This window comes from Amblyomma maculatum, chromosome 9 (genome assembly GCF_055883805.1).
Source record: "Amblyomma maculatum isolate TAMU_Amacu chromosome 9, ASM5588380v1, whole genome shotgun sequence".
Taxonomy (NCBI): domain Eukaryota; kingdom Metazoa; phylum Arthropoda; class Arachnida; order Ixodida; family Ixodidae; genus Amblyomma; species Amblyomma maculatum.
Genome location: NC_139352.1, coordinates 122,049,688 through 122,073,663, shown reverse-complemented (window position 1 = coordinate 122,073,663; position 23,976 = coordinate 122,049,688). Strand labels below are relative to the sequence as shown.

The following is a 23,976-nucleotide window of genomic DNA, read 5'->3' as shown; positions in this document are numbered from 1 at the left end:
AACAGGACTAGAAGCTTTTACAGAAATCAAGCGAGAGAAACATATGGAAACAAGTAAACATGGCGAAATTAATTATGATTAAGCTCCTAGCACCTTTCTTTACAAGAACCCAACTAGTATATCAGATGTATAAGTGCAAATCTCAGTCAAGGATATCATCCACACTTGGCATTCCAATCGGGAATGCTCCCTTAATACCCTTAAACAAAATCGAACCAATGGGTAGTTTCAAGTGGTTTTCTGGGTTCTAAAAAACTGAAGCTAGTCCAAATCGGTCCAATAAGCGGTCGAATCGGCCATACAACTGTAAGCTTATTATGGTGGAACCAGAGAGTTAATTAAGGTAGAACCCATTTGAATGCCTAGCTTGAGCTAGGCAACCCAAACGGACTACAACGCCCAATTGGACCCCCCCCCCCCCCCTTTTTTTTTTACTCCATCATTACTAAACAAAAACAGCCCACGACTGCAAAGCGCGAAGATTCCTCCTTTGCGTGCATTCATGTGGCTGCATGGTAACATGTGGCGGGGGTGGAGCCAATGAAGACGCTAGTGGCCAATTGGTGGTGGTGGTAATGGTTTATTGAATAATCAAAAAGGAAAAAAAAGAGTGTTGCCGGTCGCGGCAACTGCGATCTAAAATCTGAAACATCCGAGATGGGGCCGGCGGGAAAGAAAAGGGGATAGGCCGGAAGGGGCGAGAGGAAGTACAGAGGGCAGTTATGGCAAGAAAGGACAGGGTTGTCAAGCGGTTGGGATCCCTAGCCAGCTACATAATTCCTCCGTACCACTGATAAATCGCAAACTGGCGGGTTTGAGAACGCTTAAAATTTTTGACTTCGTTTCCTTGTTAACTATTTGCTCGTAAGCCCTTTCTCAACCATTGCAAATATGCAACATCTAAAAGCTGTTGAGCGTCGTCCGCCTACCTCATCGCCCAACGGTGAAGCCTTCGGCCCCTTTCCCGAACATATCAGGGCAAGGAAGGTGATGCTCTATGTAATTCATGTACGTTTTGATTATCAATACGCCTTAATTATTCTGCCAGAGCGATAAAATGTCGGGGTACAAAAGCTGAGGCCCAGAGGCAAGGGCACCACACTTACGGGTATGAGTAAGACGATCTTTCACCGCCTGTGTTTGTTATTAAAAGTCATCTTTTGGTTTTATTTCAAATGTCTTTACTTCAACGAGAGCCTCGGTAAACCAATTGGGAGCGCCTGCCATGCACCAAACCACTTTTCATAGTTTAAAAAATCTGAAAGCAAGTAAACAATCTTTTGAACGCTTAGAACTTGCTGAATGTTTGCAATATTGAGAGAATAATCTGATTACTATTGTACGAGTATGAGAGACGACAATATTTAGACTCAAGTTTCGCATTACGAGTACACGCGAAATAGCCATTCACATAGCCTTTTCATTCCGCGAACTCTTTTGTAATGAAATATTTTTGGATGCTGTTGTTTTGAGATGGTTTTGAGGGGAAAACAAATCAAGGTATGCCTCTTTTCACATTGCCTCTCTTCTACACTTACAACAGAATACAATCTAGCCTTCAACTTCACTGACCGGAATGATGCACAAGAACGGTTGCTTCAGCTTTGAAATTAAATGTCGTGGATAATTTTTACCGGCATGTCTCAATTCAGGGTTACGGCGACGGCAATGGGGCTGCTTTTCGATCGAATGGACTTCAACATATACGAACACCGTCACCGCTACGCGAACCGGCAGTGCGCAAGCCAGATATCTGCGCATATCGCGCTACGCGGCAAATTCAGAGAGTGCAGTAAGTAAGACTGTAAATATAAAACATGTAATAATAAGGTTAAATTAACACTTAAAATACTATCGTTATGAAATTATGAAATAGGCAGCAAAAAAAAAAAAAAAAAAAAAAAAAAAAAAAAGCTCGAGTTTTTGCTCAAGGTTATCCATTGAGATCCACTTAATACCCGGAGAGATGCTGCGTACTCCTCGCAACAAAAATTCTTGCGCCGAAAAACTAATTAGGGCAGCAGAGGACTGTGCCGGAGTTCCCGGGTTCGAACCCGACCGCGGCGGCTGCGTTTCGATGGAGGCGAAACGAAGAGGCGTCGTGTGCTGTGCGATGTCAGCGCACGTTAAAGATCCCCAGGTGGTCGAAATTACTCCGTAGCCCTCCACTACGGCTCCTCTTTCTCTCTTTCCACTTTCATTCCCACCCTCCTCCCTTCCCTTACGGCGCGGTTCGGGTGTCCACAGAGCAAGTGTGACAGTTACTGCGCCTTTCCCTTCCTGTGAACCAATTTATTTATTATAAGCTTGAAATGACTTAATATTTCCAAGGTCCTCAGCCATCTGCTTCTGTCGTTCAACAAGTTCGGCAAGCATGGTCACAATGTTATCAGTTTCAGTTGGACATGTTACAGCAGCCGATTGTTGAGCGGTCTTTGCAGAGTGCGTGGACAGTACAGAAGGGCTGTCATTAGGCTCATTACATTTTGCCCCGCCGGGGTGGTGCAGTGGTAAGACGCCCGACTACTGTGCCGGAGTTCCCGGGTTCGAACCCGACCGCGGCGGCTGCGTTTCGATGGAGGCGAAACGAAGAGGCGTCGTGTGCTGTGCGATGTCAGCGCACGTTAAAGATCCCCAGGTGGTCGAAATTACCCCGTAGCCCTCCACTACGGCTCCTCTTTCTCTCTTTCCACTTTCATTCCCACCTTCCTCCCTTCCCTTACGGCGCGGTTCGGGTGTCCACAGAGCAAGTGTGACAGTTACTGCGCCTTTCCCTTCCTGTGAACCAATTTAACTTTATTTAGCAGAGGACCAAACCACGTACTGTTTTCATAGGTCGTCGGTCTCATTTAGGCTCACATTCAAATCGTGATCCGAGTCGTGAGTCCGGACTCACGTTCAATTGTGAGTTTATTCATGTTCAAATCTGAGTCTATGCGAGTCTGGATTCACATTCAGTTCATGACTCGTGGTTAGTCCGACTTAGTAAGTTCCTATGAAATCAATGAATGCTTGGTCAGGTGTTGAACAATAATGATTGTGAGCGATTGGGAAATCGGCACGAGTTGCTCATTGTATCTCAGTGGACACGAGTTGCCTGTGTACTTGCAATACTGAATAAGCTTTTGGACGTGCAGATAATACTGAGCAGTTTCGGGTTTTTCCTCGTAAATAATTATTTTGGCTATGACAGTTCATCTGGTTAATCACTTTTTTTTTTTTTTTTTTTTTTTGTCGTCGGCGTGCTCTTTTGCGGTGGCTCTATATAGACTTCATTTTGTTTAATTCAGAACGCGTTTCACGAGTGATTTTATCGGTTAGCTGATCATTGGTCGAGAACGATCCGAACGAACCAGGCAAGCTATGCACAGCTGGTAATTATGCTAATGACGTTAGAGCCCATTGTGTCGCCGTATTTTTTTTACACTTTTTCAGTGCTTCAGCACTATCTACTCACATTCTCGCAAAAGCCCGATGTTGAATGATTATAATAACTGGTTCACAGGTAGGGAAAGGCGCAGTATCTGTTACACTTGCTCTGTGGACACCTGAACCGCGCCGTAAGGGAAGGGAGGAAGGTGGGAGTGAAAGCGGAGAGAGAGAAAGAGGAGCCGTAGTGGAGGGCTACGGAGTAATTTCGACCACCTGGGGATATTTAACGTGCGCTGACATCGCACAGCACACGGACGCCACTTCGTTTCGCCTCCATCGAAACGCAGCCGCCGAGGTCGGGTTCGAACCCGGGAACTCCGGCACAGTAGTCGGGCGTCTTACCACTGCGCCAACCCGGCGGGGCTCTATTTTCCACTTTCAATACCTCCGCCATTCCCTTAGGGTGCGGTTTTGGTGTCCACAGAAATAAGCGTGACAGATACTGCGCCTTTCCCTTCTTGTGAGCAAATTATAACTCCGGTGAACTCTGATGCGTTCACGGGAACGCTGGTTGTGTTCGACAAGGGGCGCGCGATGTACAGTACTCACGGATTGAAATAGGACACTCGGAGCGCGTGGCCGTCGCTGCATGCAGCGCCGTCCGTGGATGCTCATGGAACCAAGGTGCAGCATTGTGGTATAGACCGTTTACAGCGAGTAGTTCAACTCTTCCCTAACAGGTGGCGCCACTAGGACGGCCGTCATTGCTGGCCTTCGGAACGCATCGGTGCGCAGTGCTAACTGCTGCTGTGTATCTTGTGTAAGAATACCAGCTGACTTTTAAACAGCGCTGCTTTGATGCAGGTGTGATCTGTATTATCGAAGTATTCTGCGAGGAAGTAGTGCTAATGACCCTGTTGTTTATTGGCGGAAGAACAGAAGACGCTTTCTACATAAGGTGCACATCATGGCCTAGGCAACCGTTTTTCTGGGAGATGTATCACGAGTTCGTGTTCCTTTCTGGGACAAGAAAGCGCCTGTTAATTGAAGAGAATGGCTATACCTCACGCCCCAGCTCGTTTTAGCACCGGCAGTAGCCATGGCAATGCGAGAACGACCCTGACGTTTTCTCAGGAATTGGATATTGAGTCTTTGCACTGCTGCCGAGTTTTTTTCGCAGGGCGTTAAGAGGTACCTTGACGTTGCTATTAATCTCTATGCAGTTATAAGAATTGATTGCGCAGAGAAGGAAAGTTAGTGTGGGCATGTAAGTGAGTCTGTTTACTTTAATTAAGTACTATTCCCTAGGATATGCGGGATCGAATCTCGGCCTCGGTGGCTGCTTTTCTCTGGAGCCAAAAACCCAGGCCCCGTGGTTTGTGCGATATCAGTGCACATTAAAGAACCCCAAGGGGATGGGAATTTCCGCAGTCCTCCACTCACAGCCTGAGTCGCTTTGGGACGTAACACCGCACAAAGAAAACCAAACTTTAGTTAGACAAGTACTGCTGAAATACATGTAATAACTGCTGCTTTTATGCTTTTGCTCCCTGCATTGATCACGTGTTCTTATAGGCACCGCTTAAATACGAGTCACCTTCTTTCTTTTGAAATAAAAGTTGTCAGTTCAGCGCTCCGTCCTGTCTACCTTCGTTCTCTTGTGTTGCGTCCTGTTCAGCGCTGTGTTCCCAAATATGGATTTGAACCAACTAGCCCAACAGCAAGTGTTGCTTTTATGAAAATAATGCACAGGCCAATGATAAAATTTACCATGATAAGATTTTTTTATATCCCCGCTTGTTTGGGCTGCGTACTGTGCGTTCTGAATTCCGGTGCAGTTTCCAGTCACCTTCGCCCGAACCCAGGTGAACGCTGCTGAGCGCCTGATGCGGCCTTCAAGCAGCGTAATAGTCTTTTGAAGCCAGGACGTTTACAGGAGATAAAATTATATCTTATCAATTGTCGGGGATTACACGCGCGTCCATATTGAGCAGTAAGTATTGTGCACAATGTTAAATGAACATTCATAATGCGTCTCAGCCAGCATAGTCTGAGCATGCGTTCGCCCTTTGCGCAAGAAAATAAAAAATAAGTTTGAGGGAATAATCAGTTTGTAATCTATTCAGTTTTACAGAAAGTCACGTTTTCCACAAAGAGCACTAGAGAGGGAATTGATAAAAAAAAAGCAAAAAAAAAAGTCGACGGCAGATGGGTTTGTACAAACGTTCTAGCCAATGCAGACATTTAGGAGGACGCAATAAATGAACTACGTGGTTAAATTAAACTTTTAGCGCCTACACACACACTATGAGCATTCACAGGAAGTTTTTCGGCTATCTACAAGCTCGTTGTCCCCAGCGATAGCGGGTACGCCGCACCGTGCAGCCGAGTACTAGCGCGCCGAAAGCCGTCAAACCAGAAGGCCCGAAGGCCAGCGATGGCGGAAGGGTCACATGATCAAATATGGCAGCGCACATGCGCTCGCGCTGTAAAGGGTCTATAGCGCGAGGGGGAGAACATCTAAAAAGCAGAACTGCTTCTTCCGGTCGCCAATAAGCCGGCCTGTTGTTTACCACACTGCCTTGCATGCAGCGACGGCCACGCGCTCCGAGTGTCCTATTTCAATCCGTGAGTACTGTACCTGTGCAGCAAGAACGCTAAAGCTTTCGCATTTCTCCACTGCAGATTCTGCAGTGCTCTCGGAAATTTTAGTGTTGCAGCACATAGTCTTGTTTGGAAGCATGACCGCCTGATTAAAAAAAAAAAAAAGAAAAAAAAAACAAAAAAAAAAACTAGTCTCTCAGATGTCTAAGAGGAGAATGGCGAAAGCCTACCCTTCCTCTCCTATCCTTTGCCTCTTATCGGCGTTCATTGCAGTGCTACATATAACTGCCGAGTGTGTTTAGACGGTGCACGATCGCTTCTGTCGCGTGGCGTTCCTTGGCGCGCATTTAAGTGAGGGATTGCAGATGGCAGGAACGCTAGACAAGAACACATCTCGCGGAATCGCTGCGCAGTTCGGACCTGGGCATACAAGACCGGATCCTCAAGCGAGCCTATGAGGTCGCAACAGGCTTGACCTGCTGGCCAGACGTTGACAAATCTCGCGCACGGGATTTCGCTTCATGAGCCTAGAAAGGTTTTTGCCTTAATAACGTATAATAATTTAGACACAACACACACAATCTGTCAAAACGCCCTGCTGCTGCACGATATTCCATGATCAACTCAATTAAACCGTCTGTATTTTTTCTTGCGCGCCCCGAATTCCTACGTGTAATAAAGGTTTTCTCTCTCTCGTAAATTATGCATTGGCTATGCCCGAGGTTTCGTCGGCCGGGCGGTGAGCACCTCGTTTCCCGCGGCGCGAGGGAGGGCCTGCTCTCGTTCCATGATATAACTCGCCATTTTAGCCTGGGAAGGCGCATCTTCCCTCCACCACACAAGTCATTAAGCAAGGCCCAGGAGATACTCTGGCGCCAGCTACAAACCCGCGACTTCCCCTGCCCCAAAGTTTATTCACATATATTCAAAGAGCAGGTTGACCCTGAATGCAAAGAGTGTGGCGTCGACGCTACTTTAGACATTACATGGGGGTGCGCGGCCTATCCGCCACCCGCCGATTTGCTGCCAGCTCCATCTCTGGAGGAGTGGGAGGCCGTGCTGCGCTGCTCGGACCCGGCCATCCAGGCTCGGGTCACTGAGTGGGCCGAAGAGATCGCCGACAGGACGCAACTGGCGGCCATCTGGCGCGGCCAGCAAGCAAACTAAACCACTTAAAGCCGATGAAATAAATGTTTTCCCATCCATCCATCCATGCATTGGCTTATACGAAAGGAAAGGCGCAGGTAGTCAAGTTTGCTTGAAAGTTAAACTATGACGTGAAGCGCGGGTCTACCTATAGCGTAGTGAAGCTTTCGCTTCAAATGAAATGCATGCGCGACGGGCCGCATGAGCGTAGGTCTAGTCCTCAGCTGAGGCATATCAAGATGAAAGCTGTCCCCGTGTCCCACAATGCCTTCTCTTCATCCAATGTATTCGTGCCTTTTCTTAAAGTGCTCTTCAGCCTTTTAAAGATCATTGTGAACTGGTTGCCTGAAATATTAACATCTCAACGTAATCATATATTGAGCGTAACAAGACAAAGAACATGAAGTTAGCGCAGAAAACTAGGACTATGGAAGAAGACTCAACATGAGCGCTTCCTGGGCCCTCGTTTTTTGCGCTAACTTCATCGTGAGTCAGATTCAACTAACCCAACTTTACACCTATATTACAAACCAAGTGTCTAAAGATATATACATCCGACGTATCCATTCAATTCTCTGTGCAGGTACGTCCGCATTCCGTTTGCTACGCGTGCATGAAGCTCAGCTTTCGTGACGCTCTAGGAGGTGCTAAGAAGGTCTCGGCAATTCTTACGTCGTATTCCCACAATGACGCAGATCATTGTATTCACTCAAAGTTGTGTGCGGCGAGCACCGCTTGTCACGCGCACAGGTTGCAGGCGGCAGGCGACGCGACGTACTCCAGCAATACGCATGTATGTCCATTCACGATCGGACAGTTCTCGTTTCTACAATTAAATTATTAAATTGCCACCTCGATTTGCTCGTAACCTAACCGAGCTACTCCTAGCATCTGCGCTGTCTTCGATCCTGCACCGACCTCCGACGTCCTAATACACCTTAAAAAAACGAAGCACGGGCTCGCACAAAAAGTGCTCTCCTAATTCGTCCCGCGTGCTGAAGACATGGACATCAAGGGTGTCAAAACAGAACATCCGGCCGTGCACTTGCAGAGCACGCCGCGAAACAAAATTTTGTTCGTTCGTGTGCTCCGTTTTATTTTGGGGGCACTGGTAGGTTTACGCTATGCGTATGATCCGCTTCCGTACGAACAGCGATGTTCTTTAGGCGTTTAGGAAAGGACTGGCCAATTAAGTGCTCATCTGCATGTAGCTTCGTTTCTGGTTAAATGTCTCGTGCATGGAATTTACACTCATGTATATGTTCGAGGTTATAGCGTGAGCGGAAGATATGCGGTGTCGGGTTTCGGTAGCCGAGATAATCAAATAGCCAAGGAGTAAATTTGCAGTTTAACGCTGCTGTGCAATATACAACCGAAAGGCGTGCTGTTTTTCACGCACGATGCCAATTGCCCAATTTCGGGCAGTGTGCACACACGGCAAAAACAGGGGCTAAAGATAGCCACCAGGGGACTCACGCTTGTCCAATTGTGCCAAGTTCCATTTTTTCCTGTAATTACTATCGAAACAAACCGTCACTTACGCACCCATTGAGAATCCCTTCAGAGTTTCGGGGCATTTTTTGCAGGATGTCGCGATTTTATGTGAAAGATATGTACAGACTTTTATTTAGCGTTGCCGTCTGCCTGATCCTATGACACTGCGATGCAATTTCTGCCGACACTTTGTCAGCGCCCCAGGTGCGGGTGACCGCTCTGATCAGTGGACGGCCTGCTCTCGTTCCGCAGTTCGATTCCCCCCCCCCCCCCCCCTTTCCATTCCTTGACCGCCACATGCCATTTCCTTGCCTGCTCTCACTGATATATAAAGGTGACAAATTGTCAAAGCTGGCAAACAATTACCGCACTTGCAAAAAAAAAAAAAAAAAAAAAAAAAAAAGAAAAAAGAAAGAAAAAGACAATTTTGGGGGCTACAATGCACAGCTACAGCTTCGCATTGTAGGCTGGGCTTTGAAGGTAGAGCAGGCCAAGTGCGTGTCGCTGCCCTGCTCACGCCCCTTCCCCACCCTCACCTGGCTACCCAAGTGTCATAAGTTTACCAACCAACCAGCGCGCTGTGCGGAAGCAATCGCGGAGCCTTGCCAACCAATCGGCGCGCGGCGCGCAACTGCTGAAGTCTCGAAACATGCATGGGCCGTTCTAATCCCTCTCCCAGCGAGGCTGAAGTGCGAAAGTTCTAGTCGAGAGAGAAAGCAGCAAGGAGGCACTCAGGCAGGCGGGTGTCTGGATCAGGTCTCTGCTCAAATCCACGCTCAGACTTTGCCTAGGATTCTCATCCATCGGCTGCATCGTCCTTGGCCTGTTCAAGACGCCCCAACAAGCATTTTCTCCTGCGATAAGTTTTTCTAGAATTCGATATAACGCTAGGCGTTTGTGCCGATTGTCCTAATTTGCACGTTAATTTGCGTGTACAGTTGCTTTTCGTTTTTTATTATTTTTTTTTTTAGTTTGTTAATCTTCGCTGTGTTGCGATTCAAGTCAGTTCGCATTTTTGTTAATCCTCGCTTTCTGTTAACTGTTGCGATTGACGTCAGTCGTGTGTTGAATTGCGTGTTTTAAACAGGTTTTAAACTTCTCTACCTCTGTTAATCTGCGCTGCACAGATCAACATGAATCGGGTTTTGGTGGCCGGTGATTCAATGGTGAAATATGTTAATCAGTATTTTCCATCGCGTCCTGGTCTGGCTGTTGATGTGAGTGCACACAGAGGGATAAAGATAGAAAATTTGCTCTCGGCGGTAGCTACTCAGCTATTCGACATCGACGTTCTCATTATTCATGTTGGCACGAACAACACTCTTGAGAGTGTTAGCATGTGCATTGAGAAGTACCGTCGGTTGGCTAGCGGCATTGTCAAGAGCAAATCTTCGATGCAAGTAGCTTTCTCCGCCGTTCTCCCACGAGGGCAGAACGAGTATAGGGTTGCTGAAAGCGAAACTCAGCTGCACCGCACGAACGAGCGGTACAGGCAGGTAAACGCTGCATTACAGGAGCTATGCCGCGAGCGGGGTTTCCGCTTCCTGGGCGGCTTGGTTGGATGCTGGAGCAGCTACCTGAGCCGCGATGGTGTGCACCCGAGCCGGCAAGGAAACCAGGTGCTGGCGGAGTATCTCTACCAGGAGGCCTGCAGCCTGGCTGCTGTTGCTGAGAGGCGGTCCATTCAACAGAGGTACCAGGAGAGTCGGGTATCCACAAGTTGGACTGGCTGGGCCAAGCCAGCCAGGGAGGCCATGATTTGTGAGGCAGACTTTCCTCCTCTATATTCATCTATTTGTACTTTAGGAGTAGTAAGCAAGCAACCTGCAACTCCTGCTCCTGTCCAGGGAACAAACAATACTCCTTTGCAACGGGGCGGCACTGACCAGCTTCCAGCTACCCTTTGGGGAGCTGGCTTTGTGCTTGTTGGAGGTGTTCGTGTCCGGCAAAAAGGTTGTAAAGTTTGGACTACCTGGGACAGCCTGCCTTCCTCTGTGTCCCATGGCTCAGGTGTACCCGGATGGGGAAAGGCTGAGAAGAGGCTTGAAGGCTGTGTGCCTTTTACCAAGCCTATGACTCTCAGCCAAGGTGCAAGCACCACCTGTGCCAAGGTGAATGGTGGAGCCTCACAGGTGTCGCACAAAAGCAGCCCTGCTGTGTGCTCTTCCATAGAGGAAGGTACAGTCAGTGCTCCTAAAGCAACTGTACCAAAGGCTGTCTGCAACCATGGCAACAGTGAGTGGGTACTTGTATCAAAGAAGAAGCGGAAGGCTGCGGCACTGTTTCGGCAAGGAAAAGGTTCAAGCTCTGCCACAGGCAGAGACACCAGAGTACTTGCCAAAACAGGTGCCAAGCCCTTGCAGCGTGCCACACCTTATTCTGCAGTAGTGAGGACAGTGCAGGCACACTTTTACAGAAATGCCTGTGCGCCTCCTTCTACTGCAGCATGCTGTGTGGACGGTGAAGGGCAAGCTAGTGACCTGCGCAGCATTGCCTGTGACAGCTGTGTGGCCAGCCACCACCAAAAAAATTGTGAGCTGGCAGACTTTGCAGCTGTTTTGTGCGGTGTTGTCGTAGAGGTTACTGGCTGCAAAAGCCGTGCACGATCACCATCTAAAGAAGGCCAGAGTGCATGCAAATGTGTCGTGAATACTAGCCTAATCAAAGCAAAGTCCGGTGCTGCTAAGCGGCGACGGCGTCGTTTGGCTGCTTCAGTACCTTATGGAGAAGTTGGCAATTTCAATGACCAGGCTCACTCTAAGGTGCAAAAGTCTGCGCATGAGGGTGGCACAGTGAGCAGTGCACAGCCCAGTGCTGCCAAGCGACGCAGACGCTGTCTGGTAGCATCTGCTTTGTGCAGAAAATCTAACTTATGTGATATGCCAGACAGTCAAGCTATCCAAAAAATAGAATCTCTTAAACAGGAAAGGGAGAGAGCAACTGGTGGCCTTGGTGACACTTGGCTAATTGATACCCCATCTGAGCATCTCCTGCCTTTAGCACCAGGCTGCCATAGTGAGCTTTGTGAAGATGTAACCCTTGCCCATGTTCATGCAACTAAGGCTTCTAACACAATATCTGGAGGGGGAGGGAGCAAAATTTGCCTGAATGGCACATTTGATAGTTTTGTTTCTTTTAAGGAATGTTTTGATGAGTGGTGTAAGGAGGGGAAGCATGTCGTTCATGTCGCTAGGTCAAACAAAAACCCCTTAGAGTCAGGATCTAAAGATTATGAATTTTTGAGAATTACTTATCGCTGTATTCATAGCGGTAATGCTAGGATACGCAGTACTGGAAAACGTCCAAACCAGTCTTACAACAGCATTGGTTGTGAAATGCTTGTTTCACTGGCTCTTCACAAGTCTCCATCTCTGCACTACAAAATAATTCAGCTGAAATCTGTGCACAATCACGACCTTAGTCATTACAATTTATACACAAACCAAAGACTTCTGAACAGTAATGAAAAAAATCAACTATGTGATCTGGTGAAATGTAACGTTGCTTCGAAAGAGTTCAAGAAACTTGTTCAACAAAAGACGGGTAAAACTTTAACTACGAAAGATGTAAACAATTTAAAACAAATTTACTCTGTACCAGTTCGAAATAAGGAGACTCACGGGCAAATGCTAGTTCAGCAGGTAGAAACTTTAATTGAAAGAAATCCAAACTGGGTCATTCATTACGAAAAAGACAATCAACATGAGTTGCAGTTTATCTTGTTCCAAACAAGTGAGATGCGTGAGATGCTGGAAAAATATCCTGATGTTATATTTGTAGATGGGACATATAAAGTTAATATTGAAGGTTATGTTTTGTACTCTGTTCTCATCGAAGATGGCCGTGGGCGTGGGCGGTGCGTCTGCTACGCATTCGTACAAAATGAAACCGCTGAAATTATAAGGGCCATGTTTGAAAAATTTATACAATTTAATCCATTTGTTGTATCAGGATGTAAGGTGGTAATGATAGATAAAGACATGAACGAAATGCGTATCCTCAGTTCTCTTCTTCCGAACAGCACAATTTTACTGTGCACATGGCACGTGCTGAATTGCCTCCATAGAAATATTAATGATAAAGCAAGAGGGCAACGAAAATTACTCCTTCCACTTGTAAAAGCATTAGTCTATTCTCAAACTCATCAAGAGTACTCTGACATGTTAGATCAATTGCGTAATGTAGCTCCTGCTGGATTCTTTTCCTATTATATGCAGCAGTGGGACTCGTGTAGAGAGATGTGGGTGCATGCTTACAGGAAAAGCCTTGTAACCCTAGGAAATAATACAAATAACCGAATTGAAAGCCACAATCAAAAGCTTAAAAGTTTCCTTCGTCCTGGTATGCATTTAGTGGAGGCTGTAGGAGGATTGATAGAGTATGTTGACAATGACGCCGCCTCTCTACAGTTTGCAAAGCTGAAGGAAATGAAGATTAATGTAAATGTAAATTGTATAGATGAATTTCAATTAGAACTGTCCCGTTGCTGCACATCAGAAGCTAAAGATAAACTGCTCGAACAATATGAAAAATTTAAGACTGCTAATTATCAAGTCAGTTCACTTCTCAACTCATTTAATGTGGCTTTAGGAAGTAAAGACTATTGTGTCAGTCAAAATCTGGACAGCTGTACATGTACTTTTTTCAACCAGTACGGCTTGCCTTGTTCGCATATAATGGCAGTCCGCTCATTTGCACAGGAAAGAGTACTCGATACAGCATGCATTCCTAGCAGATGGCAAAAGGAGCATTTTTTAAGTGAAAGCCCTACAGCTACGCCCACAAAGCCAGTAGTAACAAGTAGCATTCAGGTATCTTCACCTCTTAAGCTAAACACACCGCAAAAGATATTCTGCTGGGTGTACAAGGAGCTTGAGATTATGGCCAAGAGTGTCGCAAATATTGCATCCATGGGAAGTGAAAAAGAGGCGCGAGAAAATGTTTTGGCTATTAAGGCATTTGGAAGACAGCTCACAGCAGCATATGCACAGCAAAGTCAGGCTGGGCAAAATTTACAAGGTTTAACAATTCAAACAAGCCCAGCAGTTCAACAAACGAGCACCTTAAATACAGGAAGTAGCTTTGGGAATATTAAGCTTGTAATACCTGTAGTTAAGGCCAGAAGAGGTCGTCCAAAAAAAGTGAAAGCTACTAAGCGATTGTTTTCAGTACAGCAAAACAGGACAAGCCCACTAGTTCACCAACCAAGTCCCATAAATACAGGAAATAGTTATGGAAGCACTAATAAGCCTGTAGTACCTGCAGTTAAGGCCAGCACAGTGCGTCCCATTAAAGTGAATGGCACTGAGGTGAGCTCGACAAAGCAAAATACAATAGACCTTGCTTCTGTTAAAGCCGAGACGTTGCAAATTTATAAGCTCTATTCATTATGTGACAGAGATCTAGAGGCTATTGCTAGACATAGTTCACTGTCAGACAGTGTCATTAACGTTGCCCAGTACTTGATTCGTCAAAAATTTTCTTATATGGGAGGGTTTCAAGATGTTCTATTGGGACAAAGGCTACGTTTTTCTCAAGTGAAGGGCCCATTTGTTCAGATCTTGCATACTCGCAACCCAGATCACTGGCTTACTGTCACTAATGCATGTGCGCCCCCAAATACAGTATATGTGTATGATTCCATTGATGAAGATATACCCCCTGATGCCGTTAAACAGATATGTCACATATTAAAAATGCCATTTTCAACATTAACGATCAGCATCAAACCCGCTCAAAATCAGGGTACCACTTTGGACTGTGGCTTGTTTGCAATTGCTAATATGTATTACATAGCATCTGACAGAGATCCATCAGTAATGAATCTTAATCAGGGTATGCTACGGAGCCATTTACTAGAGTGTATAAAGAAAGGCACCATAGATGACTTCCCAGAAACTATTTCTTTAACTGTTCATGTGCGGCCAAGAATATTTGTGTATAACTTACACTGTGTCTGCAGGCAGCCACTGAATGGCCCAACGACTGGAAATATTAAATGTGGTCTATGCCTTAAATCTTTTCACAGGGACTGCATTCAAAAATTAAAAGGAAATTTAGATGGCAAGGTATTCTTCTGCTCACAGTCATGTTCAGCTAGCGCTAAGGAAAAACTCCAAATTATGAACTCATGAATTGCTGGATTACTCTTTTTAGCCCAAATGTTTCTCTCTTTCTCCTTTGTTTAAGTTCACAGCTAAGCAAATTACCCCCCCCCCCCCCCTCCCCACTTCCAAATAAAAAAAGAAAATTTGCTGCCGAGTTTATGCTTGCTCTGCTATCTCTTCGTTGCTTTTTTGGTTTTGCTGCTTGTTTCTGTTATTTCTTTCCAGGTTAACATGGCACTCCTTCCGCAAAGCTTGCTGCCTTTTTACCTGAAGTGGAAGTTTTCAAGGTCAAGTACACCACCTTCCCATCCTACCACGGTAATCTCACACTTGGCAATGTCCCGCTAATTATCACACCTTTGGTATCTGCAACAGTGCGCTTTGTACTGATGTATGCTGGCTATCAGCCTTGACAGCAATAAGCAGTATAAGAGGTGTTGCACTGTTGGCAATAATTCAAAATAGGATTTTCAAACTGGAAGATCACTTCATTCAGCATAACATTGTCAGCTGTGATGGGCAACAGTTAAATACAGCTGAGACAGGTTAGCTGCCAGGAACTAATATTAAACAGTTATCCTTTTACCCATTACTGGTCAGGTCTTTATTTCTTGAGAGATTTATAGTGTACTGGAAATAATATTCATATCAGTTTTAGTTTTTCGCAAATGCCATTCTCTTCATCACAACACCAACAGGAATTACGAGCCAAACTCGGGTGCATGCCAAGCCTGCAAGTACTTGTTGCACACCTGTCACAAGCTCAGTCCCTCACTGCTCCCTACCGGGTGCCTTAAAAAAGAGACCACGGGATAGCTGTGCCATTGTGCAACACACATTTGTTTGTGTGGCTAGAACTGTCTGCATCCACTCAGTTTCACTTCTGTCGAGTGTGGCCCGAAAGTCCTCGCACTGCAACACAGGAATGGCATTTTCACAAATTAAAAAATTTGTATGTATATTATTTGCACTGGGCCACAACAGAGAGTTTAGCAGTAATAGTTAAAAGGCTAGCTAATTAATATTTGTCAACCAGCCAGCCAGAGCGCAGCTATCCTCCTTCTTTCTCCTTTTTTTGCTTAGCCCATTTTTTTTTTTTTTTCCCGGTGGCACACAACATCCCCAAAAAAATATTTCTACCTGTGCCACTGCCAGTTAGCTAGTTAACACAGCTTAGCAGTAGTCTAATGCAGACCACAGCTGATATTGCTATGCTGAAGAAATTGCTCTTCTAACTAAAGAATGTATTTTTGACATTCACTGACAGTTGTAGCTGAAACAGTGAATAAAATATGGTGCATGTTGCAAGACAAAAAATATATATATGTATATATTAGGACAAAAAACTTATATACCTTGTAGGCTTTACGTAGGCTCACAATTAGCACAGGCATGATGCAGTGAGCATATTCTTAATGTTCTACTAAGCTCTATGTAGGTATGTATTATAGTTCCTTAGACCACCTCAAATTTGCAACAGCGAAAGATTTTGTACCTGTCCTCTGAATGCTCCTCCTGCAGGCAGATTAAAGGGACAGTGAGATGTTAACTAAGGTCAGGAAAAGCACATAAGCAACTGGCACATTATCACTCTGCATCAAGGAGAGAAAAGCCTCAAGCTCACCCCAGTGCACTAGATTGGGAAGATACTCAAGAAGACCTTTATGAGTTATCTTTATGGTGTTGTTAACGGCTGATGGGTATGAGTACTTCTAAAAGCATGCACATAACCTTTTCAACTCTTAAAGCACCTGTTGCAGACAAATTGCTCATGCTGGTAAGTATCTCAAGACTGTCTTTTAATAACAAAAGACTGAACTAGAGGAGGACTGGCACTGCTCTGTCTTTGAGTTCCTGTCCTTTGTATTTGCACTGCTTATGCTAAAGTATCACATAGTAATAACTAGCTCGACTTTCTGTTGAACTTGATGGTGCAACTAGCTCCCACTCTCTCCAGCAATGTTTACATTGACATTGTGCTGTTGTCTTGAAAGTTTGTAAGTATATTAAAAAATATATACAAAGCATTCATGCAAAGGCCCTAAAGTTGAGTACTGTAGGGCTCAACTTCAACCTGATTTCCTCTTTGCGTCATTTGTCGCAGTTCCTCATGCTTGGACACACATGCCTCATGCCTGGACAGCACTTCTTTCAAGTTCAAGTTTGCCATCTTACTGCCCTGTCCACTTCCTCGGCAGTCTTCCTCCTGAAAGTGGAGGCCCATTTAACTGCTGTCAATGATACTGTAATGCACATGACATGTAAAAGGCTGTACAGCACAAGGTTGTCACTTACCACAGTACCTTAAAATAATTCGGAGCCCTCTGCTACCGCACCTTTCAATGCAATAAGGCTAAAAGTCCCATTTTCTAGAAAACTCCAGCATCTGAATTGAGCTAAAAATCACGGGCATGGCTGGCAGCGGACATGGTCGGACACTGATCAATTGCAGGGTTCTGCGACATCATGCGACCATGTGATATGGCCGATTTGACAGAAGCTTCAGGCTTGTCATTTCATATAGCAGGACGAAGGCAATCCAACCCTCCAGGAACTTTGCTCGGGAAGCACAGCGCGGGAATAACGGAGAACGAGGACAACACAGGGCTAGCGCTAGTCCTGTGTTGTCCTCGTTTTCCAGTCTTCCTGCGCTATGCTTCCTGAGTTAAGATGATTTACCAACCTACCCAAGCCTATTTCCTTCTGAGGAACTTTGCATTCAGAGTGGGACATCCCGACTCAAGGCCACGCAAACATGTCTGTATGTTTTTGTTAAGCGAGGCTTTATATCTATGCTAGGTAGTCTTTCACATAATATAGTAGCTTATTACTATACAAAGAGTATGTATGAGATAGCAGAAGAGGAAATTAAGAAATTACTGATTAAGGGTGTTGTAAAGTGCATAAGTAGGAATGTAAGTTCGCAAGAGAAGCTGCAAACGGGACCTGTTAATGCTGTCATTATTGTACCCTTCTAGGCAAAATTTAAGTGGATGCCTCATTGTTCTTTTGTCTTCAGTCTTTCATTCCCTCCTCCATCCCTTCCCTCAGAGCATAGTTCAGGTGTCCACAGAAACGTGAGACAGTTACTGTGCCTTTCCCATTCTTCGATTCTTTTTTTTTTAATTTTTTTTTGCCAGTGATGAATGCATTGCCTAGATGATGACAATCCTTCTTGTCGAAACGCTGGCTAGCAGACTGAGGCTCCCCATACCCTTAAAAATTTTAATCTGCTCCATCCCAACTTCCTGCCTATTCCCAAAAACTTAAATGAGTGTGTAATTGTTGGGTTCTTTGCTATGAGTACCAAATATCTTGTGTTATGGTCATTCTACTCCTGTAAGTACTTGTGTATCAATGTGACAGTGTTAATGGTCCCGCTCTGCAGAAAATCTGTCAGTACTGTAGACAAAAAATCATAGACATGCATCTGGTACATGTTAAATGGGAGATGGCATAGCCAAGCATTGATCAGCCTGTGGGTTGTATGATGTCTTGAGACCACATGACATAGCCAGGTTGGTAGTAGCTTTACGGAGGGAAGGACAGGAATCAAACCTGGAACTGTTGGATGCCAAGTCAGATGTGCTACCCCTAGGCCTTACAACGATGTTTGTATGTTTTGGTCGAAGCGGGCTTTATATCTGTGCCGAGTGACCTTTCACATGATGCTTACGGCTGCATGCTAATTAATGAGTATGTGTGAGATAGCAGAGGCACAAAATTAAGTGAAATTAAGCAAGTAGCAAAGTGCCTGTGCGCAAACTGCAAACCGAGCCATAGAGAGGAACGATTAGTGACGTTGAGTCACATTTTTACAGGCAGTGTTGATGTCCCCTAAATTCCTTTTTACTTGCTAGCCAATAAATGCCATGTTTGTGTTTTACTGTTTCACATGCCTCTGCGTCATTCGCTGCATTTTCCCACTGTTCTCCAAATTCCTTTTGACTGCAGGTCAATAAATGCAATTTTGTGTTTTTCCTTTTCAACATGCCTCTGTGCCATTCCCTGCATTCCCTGCCTTGGCGGTCTTCAGCCTGGTCATCTATTGCTTTAAACCGGTAACTGCCAAAGGAAGAAAGCTTGCAAAAAGGTATTCATTAAACTGCAAGACTACAAGAAGGAAACTGATGCATGAAAGCAAACGAAGCAAAGATTTGTTTTGCTGAAAAGGAATAAAAGCATTAGCACAGCTCCACGTATGGAAGAAATGACGACATTAACACCAAGCTAGATACACAAAAAGTAAAACCCAGAAAATTGCACATGCATGGGTAGAACACTATGAAGACTCTTAGAAATAATAGCAGCAAAAATTAAACACAGAGATGGCGATAGTTATAAACATTAACAGCAGGGCCGTCATGAAGAAAACTCCGGCTTGAGTTTACACTTCTTACAAAGGACATAGAAGTAGCTGTCCTTAAAGAAACATGGTTACGCTCCAGCACTTAGTTTTCTGAGAACTGCGACACAAAGGATGAAAGAGTGTGGGGCATTACAGTGATCAACGAAACTTCAGAAGGCCTGACATTCTGCCCGAGAGGCTATTCTGCAAGTTCAGTGCAAATAGTGTGGCATAAGGTGATCCCTTGCAAAAAAACTTGCAATTCCCAGAAATTGGCAAGAGTGAAAAACCTTTTGTCAGCACTGCTAGCTGTACTGTTGCAATGATAGTAAAAGTGGCTGCCAAAATAAGCATGACATGCCCTTTATGAAGTGTTCCGCTGAAGTATTTTTTCCATATAGCCTCCACATAATGCACTGAAATCTCCTTTTGGTCAGATCCATCATTGTGCAATGATGTCTTCGTATCCTGCTTGGAAACAGGAACCATATCAGCACTCCCTCCTCGACTTCAATAGATTGGCCAATCTTTTTTCATTCATTTAACAATCCCTCCCTTTTCCTCACAACCAATCCTTTATTATTAAGAAAAAAACAAAAGCACCGGCACATTTAGCTATGCACATTAAAATGAGGATATGAAGCCTGACTAGAGAAAGTATGCAATGCGCAGAACAAACGAGTTGGCTTGGATGGCAAGGGAGGACTTTTACATTCACAAATATTACAGTGCTACAGCAAAGATTCACCTCTGCATGCAATGGAAATTTACTTCTTGGAAGCAGCTTTGTTCAAGTATGCAGGAAACGTTTTTGTAATCTGTGTGCTATTGTTATATGCACACGCAATATGTTTGGTAAAATTGGCACCTCCTATTCTCATAACCATCTGATGTGACCAGATTTGGCACACACATCACAGTAGTGAACCCAGTTGCTGTGATGGAATAAACAGCATTTGCAATGTGCATTGTGGAGAGCATTTTTTTTTTAGACATGGAATTGACAGAAACTAGATGATCTCGATTTTTTACATGCAAATGCTGGATGCTGTGAGCATTACTGCAAGTGGATTTACTGTGATCTACAGAGAGTGTGGTATGAAGAGCGCCATCTCTTTGTCTCAGGTTTGTGCAGGAAATACTGCAATAGCGCACCTAATTTTTCCACCCCGAGCTACAGTGATAAAAAGATCCCACCATGGGAATCGGCAGGGGCACACAAAAGGGGCTTTCAATGTGAACAACAGTCGGTTACGGGTCAAGAATGCAGCGGCAAAATTCTTCAAAGGAAGCCCTTCGACCAATGACATCAACTGAGAGGAACCTTCCAGTAACCGAGTTTTTTCTCTTCTCATGCCAGCAGGTGACAAGGGGTGTTGTTTTGACGATAGTGTTCAGTGCCTTGAACAAATGAAAGGAAGAACTTGCCCAGCCTATGGTGACACTGAAAAAATTGATTCTACTGGCAGGAGGGCCTTCTTACAGGGGTATTTGGCACAACATTCTTGACATTTAACTAATTATAGTACTGTAATCAGCACGCCAGGCTAGAGTGCTGCAGCAGTATGCAGTGGTGCTAAGAAAGTGTTATCTTGGCTCAGATACTCTGGAACTGGCACAACGCAGTTGCCAAGGCAAAGAGTACGCCTATGCACCTTAGGTCTCACCCCATACCCCACCTGACCCGAGCACCTGATAAAAATACGAGGTGTGACACAAAAAAAACGAGACTGGTCCAATAAATTACTGCACTTTTAGAATCAGTTCTCTGTGACATTATCACCTTCAAAGTAGTCACCTCAGCATTCACACACTTCTGCACTTCTTCCATTGCTGGTAACAGTTCTGGAACGAGGTTTTTGGAAGGCCCTTCAGGAGATTCTCTGTTTTTGCCTGAACCTCTACAAATAAGACAAAATTGGTTCCCTTTAAGCAAGATTTAACTTTAGGAAATAAAAAAAGTCACATGGAGCCAAATCTGGTAAATAAGTAGGATGCTCCATCACAGCAATGTTTTTGCTGGTCAGAAACTGCTTGACAGATATGGTCATGTGAGCGGGTGCATTGTCCTATTGCAACAGCCATCCATCACTCCAAAACTGTGACTTTTCTTTGCTAATTTAAGTATTTTTAGTGCATGAATAGGGGAGGTGTGTGGGATGATGTCAGCAAAGCAGTTGTTGCCAACTCAACTCTTTTTTCAAGCTACACACTTGTCTCGTTTATTTTGTCACACCTCATATTTCCCTTTATTTACGCGACATGGTGGCGTTTCAGCGCTCTAGAAAGGTGTGTTGATGACCATACAAAAGTATGGGGACTCACCTGCAGTGCAGTCTATGTGTGCTGTGTGCACACAGGTGGGCTTGAACACACCTACTCTATCTTATCCACATTTTAACAAATAGCCCAGTTGAAAACAGCCAGTTTTAACAAGTAGCCCAAATCGGCCAATTGAAAGAAACCATAGTCTAGAAAGTCACAAACTACTAAAAAGAGAGAGAAGATGAAAGTTGCAGATTACAGCAACGAAAAAGGCAAGGTTGCAAATAACAAAATCCCATCTTCCCTGTTGATTACCCAAATCATGTCACGTCGTTTCATGGACTACATACTGCGATCCAACATTGCATCAACAGCTTTTTAAAACTGTACTTGGTTTCTCTCACTTATAACCAGTTATAAACATAAATTTCAGGCATCATGGAGTGTTCATGTTTGTAAACAGCCCGAAACACTCAGCGGAGCTCCCGTAAAATGTTGAGTCATCTACTTTGAAGGCAGATTCCTGCGTAATTTTTCAAGTCAAGTCGCAAAAGGGTGCAGCCATTCGCGGTATACTGCAGCAGCTATTCCCATTTCGAGCTGTTCATCAATTCGCTCTCGCCTAGCATCTAATCTGCTGCACATTTCAGTTGGTAGACCGACTGCCGGGGACAGGTGGTGATCCCGGTTTCAAACCCCGGATAATGACGAAATTTTCAAGCACCAAGTTTCTGAAAAAACTGAACGGCTTTGATTTGCAGCCATATGCATACTGAGCCAAACTGTACATACATACTACTGCAAGTACAGAACTGCACACCTGAGAAGACTTGACCGAAGGGGCTGATATAAGAAACTCGCAAGCACACAAACCTCACAAGTACACACACTGCCCCGCTTGTATACAAACGACGTGAACAAACCATACCTCCTAGTTTCGAGGGGCACAAGGAAAGTTTACAGCTATGCGCAAATTTTGCGATGAATGACTGATGCAATAAAGCCATTGTGAATATTTTTTTTATAACCTTCAGTAATACTAAGAGAATCTTACCAATACATTCAATGCGGGAAGCGTTTTCGATGTCATCAGTAGTAATATGGTGTATGGCCCCGCAAGATGACAGCAAATGCAAACATCTCCGCCGCCATTTGTAATGCATCCCGCAGTGAACGTAGCTTGCAGCAGTGCAGCATTTTGTTAACTAAAAAAATAAAAAGAGGGCAACTGCAAATGTTAATATTGTACTTTAAAAATTAAATTGAAGGCTTTAAAGGTGTGCATATATAGTCTGTTTTAGTTTTCGTCGGTTGCGCCATCCACTGTTCATGGCATGGCAGCTATGACACTGAGATGGCAGACGACGCGGCCTCAGGAGACACGAGATAGTATACAATTTCGATGTCTCAGATAATTGCAGTGAGCAGAACATCCGACCAAACGACGCCGAAGCGTAGCTATATATTATCCGTAAAGCTTTAGTGTAAGCAGCTCTGGGTTATATGAAATGCGAGTAAGACTGGAGGGTCGCGTCCCCGACGACCTCTGGCGCTGTGTGGTTATACACAAACACAACACACACACAAGAGAATTAAACAAGTGTTGTGTTTGTGTATAACCATGCAGCGCCAGAGGTCGTCGGAGTCCTATAGAACTAGCCCGCTCGCAAGTTTAGCGTGTTGCACAATTAGAGGCGCGATGTACCTCTCCCAGCCAAACCGCGGCATCCTTGCAGTTCAAATTTTGCACAGAAATGGTATTTTGTTGCTAGTATATTTTAATACCAAATCTGTTTGGGGTACATGCCTGATTCGATCAAAAGAAGTCAGATGTTCTCATCTTAAGCGGCGGCGACGACGGCAGACGAGCCGCTACCCCAGCGATGGCACTGGTGGCGCTACCTCATGCTGCTTACAACAACTCAAACCTTCTGCCAGAAACGTTCGCCCCCTCTTTTCCTGCTACAGAGTTGTTGTAGCAGCATGAGGTGGCGCCACCAGTACCATTGCTGGGGCAGCGGTCATTGCCGCCGCATAAGATGGGAACAACTGACTTCTTTTAATCGAATCAGGCAAGCACCCCAAACAAATTTCATATTAAAAAATACTAGCGACAAAATGCCCTTTTTGTGCAAAATTTTAACTGCGAGGATTCCACAGTTTAGCTGGGAGAAGCATTCTACATCGCGCCTCTAATTGTGCAACGCGCTGTATTACTACGGAGGGTCGCGGCAGTGCGCGCGGTGTACGTATACGTGCGCGCCGAATCATTAGAGCACATACACACAGTGACACATATACTACAGGAAGAACAGGATGCTTGGGCATAATAGCGGGTGGAATATATCACGAAATGAGCCGTGGTTATTATGCAAAATAATAATAAAGAGCTAAAATCTTTCGTTAATTCATGCTGGTTGAACCACACCCGGCACATCTGCCCCATTCAGCACTGGAAAATATTTACTTACTGCCTCGTTCCAATTTGATTTCCCAGATACACTTTTTTTTTTAAGAAAAAAAAAAAAACTGCAGAATGATGTAGGGATGTTTTCAGTATGCAAACGGACAAACAGGGGGCTTCTCTGCATGTCGACTTATGTTACTGTAAAGCCCACCCCTTATGATTTTTTTTTTTTT

At 44.8% G+C, this 23,976-nt stretch overlaps 2 protein-coding genes and 1 long non-coding RNA gene across 10 annotated transcripts in view; 2 read left to right on the top strand and 1 right to left on the bottom strand.

Moving 5' to 3' along the window:
- LOC146180290 (uncharacterized) overlaps positions 1–22,661 on the bottom strand; it is a 38,845-nt gene extending 16,184 nt beyond the window's left edge. For 2 of the 8 annotated variants that reach the window (XR_014700815.1, XR_014700816.1), the window contains exons 1-2: positions 22,391–22,539; positions 16,798–16,929 (exon numbers count right to left, since the gene is read on the bottom strand). Coding sequence is in view for 3 of the 8 variants with exons in the window: in XM_084579506.1 (XP_084435632.1) it covers positions 16,219–16,238; positions 16,798–16,929; positions 22,391–22,426 (188 nt within the window). In the remaining 5 variants the exon portion in view is untranslated. Of the gene's footprint in view, positions 1–454; positions 1,259–16,078; positions 16,239–16,797; positions 16,930–22,390 lie in introns of those variants that run through there. The other 6 variants (XR_014700814.1, XM_084579506.1, XM_084579507.1 and 3 more) reach the window with 6 other exon arrangements.
- Positions 9,008–14,054, top strand: LOC146180292 (uncharacterized; the record flags this gene model as incomplete). Its single annotated transcript, XM_084579505.1, has 1 exon — positions 9,008–14,054. A coding segment is annotated over exon 1 (4,305 nt), but the record flags the coding sequence as incomplete, so codon positions are not given.
- On the top strand, positions 14,073–16,929 carry LOC146180291 (uncharacterized). Its single transcript, XR_014700819.1, has 2 exons — positions 14,073–15,041; positions 16,828–16,929. It is a non-coding gene; the product is annotated as an uncharacterized LOC146180291 (long non-coding RNA).
- Positions 22,662–23,976: the final 1,315 nt, after the last annotated feature.